The 7,396-nt window shown below is 33.6% G+C and overlaps 1 protein-coding gene across 1 annotated transcript in view; it reads right to left on the bottom strand.

Annotated features, from left to right (window-relative positions):
- Positions 1–552: 552 nt before the first annotated feature.
- The window catches only part of FRYL (FRY-like), a 208,660-nt gene continuing 201,816 nt past the window's right edge, over positions 553–7,396 (bottom strand). The window contains exons 60-63 of the mRNA XM_008580294.1: positions 4,947–4,964; positions 4,029–4,139; positions 2,925–3,115; positions 553–2,601 (exon numbers count right to left, since the gene is read on the bottom strand). Of these exons, the coding sequence (XP_008578516.1) occupies positions 2,343–2,601; positions 2,925–3,115; positions 4,029–4,139; positions 4,947–4,964 (579 nt within the window). The 3' untranslated portion in view covers positions 553–2,342. The remainder of the gene's footprint in view (positions 2,602–2,924; positions 3,116–4,028; positions 4,140–4,946; positions 4,965–7,396) is intronic.

Raw genomic sequence — 7,396 nt, 5'->3', positions numbered from 1 at the left:
TCTTTTGCTGTTACTTTACAGACTATTTACAAATGATAAATTTAGTGGGCAAAAGAAAAGATTGTGTGAGGGTACTTCAAAAAGTTCATGGAAAAAATAGAATTACAAGATAATACAAATCTTTCCATGAACTTTTTGAAGTACCCTCATATGTAGCAAAAATTGGGCTCTAAGTGGGACTAAATAAGGTAATAAATTGAGCATTTGATGTATTTTGTTAATAAATGCAAACTTTGGGTTTAGAGGATGAGGAGTAAAGCAGTGTAGGTTCGAGGAAACTCCAATTGCAAAAGGACCATCTTAATGAACTTGTTCGCATCTTGATTTCTGCATATGCATTCATTTTTATTTCATTATTAAGAGACTTATATATAAATACAAAAAGCAAATTTTAGCTGTTTGAAAGGTTTGGTTTGGGTAGTCAGTCAACTGAACTAATTTTATTTTATTTTTTAAGGAAAATTATATTTAAGAATGAAGGTAACATTTGAAAAGTTTCTAAACGATCCACACTATAATCACTCATCCTTTTTAAAAAATACAACACGAACCAATAGCTACGATGCTTTTTATTTTTAACAAAAAGGATGTAAGGAGGGTGAGAAAAATAGGGGAAAGTAAGATAGGATGTAAAGTGTGATGTGTCTCTGGAAACTCTCTCTCTGCCTGCCCCACACCCAAAAGTTATTAAATAATTTAAAGGACACGATTTACAGTACCAGAACACCATCAAAATAATTTTGTCAGGGTCAAAAAATACAGTGATTATGAATGTGCCGTGACCAGTTACGGAACTTTACAGGAAGCTACAGTCGGCAGTCCAGCGGCCTGCACAGCGCCTTCAATGAATGCACTCGAGCGCAACTACGTTTCTGGCAGGGTCCACACCCCCAAGAAAAGGCAAAGCTAAGCATTTCATTTCTACAGTCTAAACTCTGGAATCACAGAGCCCAGTTTAAAAGAAAAGTCACAGTGGATAAGAGATGCATATAAAAAATACAAGGTGTTCCTTTCAAATCAGAGGAGTTGTGGGACTACATTCATTTCTTTTACAAAATGCTATTTTAAAAAGGACAGAGAATCCAGTTCGTGTTATGCTACAGTGAATAAGTATATTGCATGTTTTGGTAGTCAGTCTTCAGGTTTCCTTTCATTTTCCCCCATAGCCTCGATTCCTTTTGGGTGAAACTTGAGAGTCCTGGATAAACATACAAAAATGCATTTGCATCTCTTTTCTTGAATTCTGCAGACGTCAGAGCCTGCAAGTCATTTATTCTACCATCGATGACCACGATTTTTCTTTAGCTTTGTACATCTATTCTTATATAACAGTGCATGGCACAAATGTACAAGAAAATACTGGTTTAATCTATACAGTTTCTATAATAATTATGGAGTAAAATAAGTTAACTTTTCTAATGAGAATAGCTGACAAGCAGCATACATCTTTATTTTACATTTTAAAGTCTCTGCAGGCATCTACTTTGGTTAGTTATCAACAATCATAACATAAGCACTGATCAGAGAACTGAGCAGCATTCCAATAACGTTAACAGATATATTATTTCTTTTTGAAACACTGGGAAAGCCCAGTTTTAAAATATTATTAAAATGTTCTAACATTTACACACTATGAAGAGTTAGATCTAATAAAATAAAATTTCTTCAAAAATAATCTTGCAGTGCTCTTTTAGGCATGCTCTGAGACGTTATCACCAAACATCCATACCTTGAAAATATGACTATCACATACCCATACACCCCAACTCACACACACATAATTCCTTATACAGACCCCAAAACAAAACACCCCAAACCCTCATCCCACATTGAAATGTCAATGGTTTTTGCAAATAACTCTGTGTATATCTGACTGGATGTTCACGCAGATGATTAAGCATCAGTTGTGGATTATGTTTATGACTGCTAGAAATCCAAGCAGCTTTGCAGGTCTTCGGCTAAAATGAACCAGCCTTGATTTCAGCTTCATTTCACCTGCTTTCTGATGTCTCAGTATTAGAGGCCATTATTGCAAATATTCTTGGAATTCTTTTCTTTCTCCAGAAAGTAATGTATTTGCATCTCTTTTAGCCCTTTTCTTTTCACGTAGGTTAAGTAATTAAAAAATTCCTTCTTCATACAGTTATTGTGGGAGGTATTGGCAGCTGTTAAAAAATCAAAATTTTTCCCTTCAGATCTTTGTTTCTGATAGTCTGACATTACACTATAATTGTACATGCTGCCAGAAAAAGTTATCAGTGAATCGCAAGGGTTCATAAAAGGTGCTTCATTAATATTCTTAATCATCTTCAGTTGTTTCTTTCCTAAATGCTGGAAGTTTCTCAGAATCCAGTGCTCACCATATTTCCAACTGGTTTGCCCTGTGCTAGAAGTTGATATGACTGCACCATGCGTAGAGACTCTCTTATTTCTAGATTAAGTTCCATCAATTTGTAGTTGGCTTCTGACATGTCCAGATTACAGCCTACAACTGCAAAGCTTCCTGTCTGGCCCAGCGTCTGATGATGGAAATATATGTGTAACAGCGTCTGCACAGGGTCATCTTCACAACTGCCAAAGATGTCATTGGGCCAGAGAGATCTGAAAATACACAATATTTTTTAAGTTCTTAGATTTAAGCAATTAAATAACTAACTACATTTCAAGTTAACACCTGTAACAACAAAGTTTCCTTGTGGGTCTGTTTTAATGTTCGAACAAATATATTACTCAAAGTACCACCTGAGAGTGAGAAAAAAAATCTAAACTTGGTATCATTGCAGTGATAACTGTTGAAAATAAAGTCATGTCTTTCTTTCACAATGACATGATATTGAAACATCAGATTGAAAACCAAAACCTAATAACAGTACACTTCCAGTCTAGTTATAAAGGCATCATCTTTAAGTCTCTTCACATTTTACCTGAAAGCTTTGACTTGTGCTACAGCTGATATAAATTCTTTATTTTTCAAAGTTTCGATTAAAGAATGAATGGCAGTTTCTATAGTCGTTTGTGCAGCTTTGGAAATGTCAACTTCTTCGCTTTCTGAAGCAGACTCAGCTTCTTTGAGGATACTTTCCAGTTGGGTGAGCTCCTCTGACATGTTGATGACCTAAAACAAATAAACCTTTAAGGATCTATTTGTATGTTCAGTAACAAAAAGCATTTAATTGGCTGTGAGGATATAACTGATGGTAGTATGTCTTGTTTTAAAATGTTCACCTTAGAAGAGCAGTTAATATTTCAAGTTCTCCATACAGTTGGAATAAATTATTTCAGGCACCAAATAGTAGTTTTTAAATTAAATGTTCTTATTAAAGCAACAAGTTGTAATAAATGTTTATATTCGCTTTAACATTCTTACATTTTGGATAGTAAAAATACATTTACTGTCATGGGGGATCTTGAAAAAAAATTTTGACAGTAGAAGAAAGTTTTTATATTTTAAAAGATTATTTATCCAGGGTATTTTATATAGACACACACACACAAGTTTTTTACAGCTTTACCCATTTAAAAAATTAACTCATTTCCCCAGTGATAGTGTTAGTACCAGCAGCTGCAGCTGACAAGGGGGGGGAAGGGGGGAAAGACTAAAGTCACTACCTTTGAACGTATACATTAAATAATTTCCAATATTCAAAGTGTTTTTTAATGTGTTTATTTTTATGTGCATTAATAGAACTAGAGAAATAATACATGGACAACATGTTAGGGGGTTTCATAATATAATTTTATGTCTTTATTAATGTGCTTTACTTGACTTTTGATTACAGATGATCTATTTCTGCTACTGACACCTTTAAGGTTTTGAATCTTTTAAGACTCTTGGATATCTGCTGCCTTATTTACTAATAGGTCCTGCCATAACAATGTCATTTCAAAAAAAGATAATTCCTCAACTGAAAAAAATAATTCACTATAAGTGACTTTTGACATAAAATATTCTAATAAGGAATACATGTATGTATAATTTTTAATTTTTTAGAATCAGTTACTGATGTCTAGTATGACTGAATATTTACCTCTGCTTCATTTTTTATTGTATTTACTTGGTTGATAAGTTTACAGTAGGCCTGGAACAGAAGCAGCAATTGAAAATGCAATTTGTATAACCTTCGGCAGAGCTCCAGTTCCTAGAAATAAATAACATTACATTAAATTTAGGTGTTATGGCCCATGATATTTGACTAGATAGCATATTTCCAATAAAAATTTATAAATTATGTTAAAATAGTCTTGGCATTTATTTTTCTGCAGTAAGCAAGTTAATATAATGTGAAGTTGATGAGAGGCAGATGAAAGATGCTTTGAAGACTGGGATTAAAATAAAGATCATTGCTGGTTACATAATTCATTTTTAGTGTTAAGCACATTTTCACATTTGACATATAGAATGTTTCAGCAGGCAATAATATAAGGATGCTTTAAAAAATATTCACTATAATTTAAAACTTTAAAATCATAATGAAAATAATTTACAAATGCATAGACTTTTGCCCCCACTGAGATGTAGATCTTATTGCATCTATCAACAAGTGGTTGATAAAGCAAAGTGAAACTTGATAACCTCTTACCTAAAAATAACAGTTGGTCTTTAAAAGGAAGCCATTTCTCTAAAGGAAACCACTCAGTCATCTCATTGAAATGAGACTACAAAATTAACATATGCACTCTTATTTTTTTAAATTAAGAAATTTAAAAGGAGATATGTTAGTTGTGGATGTAGAAGGTGACTGCTAGTTGTACATGTTAATTATAAAATCTCATTATTTTTATAGAACCAACGTTTCATGGATTAGAGCTATGTACAACTGAAGCACACACTACTTTTAAAGTAGTCCATGACAAAACATTGCTAGGTCACAAATGGACAAATGGCAAATGAAAACCAGTTTGTCTGGCAAGGATAAGTAGTCTATAAATCAAGACAGGTCACTTACTGCTAGAATTTCCATTTGCTAAGCAAGAAGGTGATCAGGTCACAAAAAATACAAAGGAAGAAAAAGACCAAGAATTAGTGTAAGAAATCATTTTAACCAGGGTCACAGATGTCCCAGGCAAACTGAAAAACATATATTTATACCCCAAAGAAAATTTTATGCCATTTCTAGAACGAAACTTTTTAGACATTTAGTGCAACAATTCAGGGTTTTAAAAAACTCTTCGCCATGTAATAACTAAATTACATTTAGGCTATGGTTTATTTCTGTGTAAAAGCTACAGAGAATAAAATTGAACTAATGTGATCTTGGGAATTTTGGCTATTATAAGTGTTCTTCTATCTAGGATTTTATAACCTTTCCAAAACAAAACAAAACTCAACTGTAATAAAACTTCCATTAGTGAAGTGGAAAACTTATGATAAGAAAATAAAAAAACAAATGAATTACTGTTACTTCTCAGAAGATAACTGGCTTATAATCTTACATAATAAATACTTACCAATGAGAGGATTATCTCTGATGTGGTTCACTCTAGGCTCCCTATGCTTTACTTTCTAATTAGGGCTTAGGTGACCATAATTGGTGCTGAGCCATAGCGTAGAATATAGAAAGCAGATGTGTTTTAAATTGCATTCCAAATGTAATTTAGTAAGTTACAGAAATTTAACCCAAGTAGGTTTGAATCAAAGGAAATAGTGTATATAAAACACAGAGTGAAAAGTCTAATTTATGAACTATCTTAAAAATTATTACATTAAAATATCTACGACAACTTGGATCTGACTTCTGATTAAAACTGCAGTTGTTACACTGTAAATGTACCTTCTAAGAGTCATTCTTAAGTCCGCTTTTCTAAAGTTTCCTCTGAAGGACTGTTTATATAACATTTATTACTATCAATTTAGAAGGGATTTGCTAAGCAAAGGTGAACTTTAGCTCCATTCTTCTTTCCATAAATTATCTGTCATTCAGTAAACATTGGTATAGCACAATCTAATGTCAAGCTAAATTTGAGGTTTTATTTTATACAGTTTATTTCATATAGAAATTAATTTTTATTTTAAATACTTTTTTTTTTTTTTTGTCTTTTTTTTCGTGTCCGGCAACGGATCGCAACCCTCAGTGTCGCGCCCGTACCGGACCGGGACCGGCAACGGGATCGCAACCCTCGGTGTTGCGCTCGCACCTCGCCCAGCCAGTGAGCGGGAACCGGTCTGTATGTGGGATCCGAACCCTCGGCAGGAGCGCCACCTCGCTCCCAAGCGGCGCACTGTAGCAGTGCGCCACCGGGCCGGCCCCTATTTTAAATACTTTTGACTTCTATTAGCATAAACAAAATAGAACTGACTGTACATGCATATATCCATAGCCTCTACTTTAGAATGTAATGGAAAAGAAATCACCGATTAAAGTTTATGTTCATAATTGTAGGAAAATAATACACATGTAATTGATTCTATAGCTCTGAATTACCAGGAATCACTCTAAATATGCTAAGAGTGCAGTTTTTGAGGATGAATATACATATATGCACATTTTAAATTGTTGCTTTTTAAGTATATTGAAATTTGCATGTTCATTCTCTTCATACTTTCATCTGATATCTACTGGCTGCTTATTATGCAAAAGACTAGTGTAGTCTTTATAGTACACAAGACAGATAGTAGATGAAGTTGTGCATAAAGGGTACCCCCCAACTCCAAAGGAGCTGAATATGAAAGGTGAGATAAGATGTAGTATAAATGAAAGTCTACATGTACAGTTTTCACTTAGAAAACCTCAAGCTATGTTAACTGACTTGGAGTCTTGGAGATGAATCTCATTTTCTTCAAGGTAGAAGGGATATAAGAAATCACTTAGTATAGCGACTTAGTTTACATAGGAATAAAGAAAGGTTACATTACTTGCTCAAGCAATGCAGTTAAACAGTGGCAAAGACAGGATTAGAACCGTCTAATTCTAGTCTAGGGTTAATTGCTTATCTTGCTTCATTTCTTTACCCAGATGATTTCATGGTTGTTTTTTGTTGTTGTTGTTGTTGTTGTTTTTACCCTAGTGCAGGATTAGGAGTCAGCCTGCCTAGGTATGAATCTTAGTTCTACTATTTACTTACTGATTTTTAGATAAATTAGCTTTTCTGAATCTCAGTTTCCTCATGTAGAGCATCTATATGACTGAGATATAATCAAGGATATTATCAAGGACAGAGGTAAGGAATGTGAAATGCTTATTAGCGCAATCCCTGGCAAATAGTTAACATTTACTGAGTATACTATTACTTTTTCTCAATGCTGCAGTTTTTTCAAAACTTCAAATTTTTATTATAGTAGTATAATAATTTTTCCAGAGACTAGAAATCTATAATAATGTAACTGAAGTTGAAAAAGACTGGAAATTCTGATGTGAAATGTGGAGATTAGGTTTAGCTGATGAATGCAATTTCCCCA

The sequence above is a fragment of the Galeopterus variegatus genome, unplaced genomic scaffold, assembly GCF_000696425.1.
Source record: "Galeopterus variegatus unplaced genomic scaffold, G_variegatus-3.0.2 Scaffold2061, whole genome shotgun sequence".
Taxonomy (NCBI): domain Eukaryota; kingdom Metazoa; phylum Chordata; class Mammalia; order Dermoptera; family Cynocephalidae; genus Galeopterus; species Galeopterus variegatus.
Note: the sequence above shows the minus strand (reverse complement) of the source record. Positions and strands in the feature narration are given on the sequence as shown.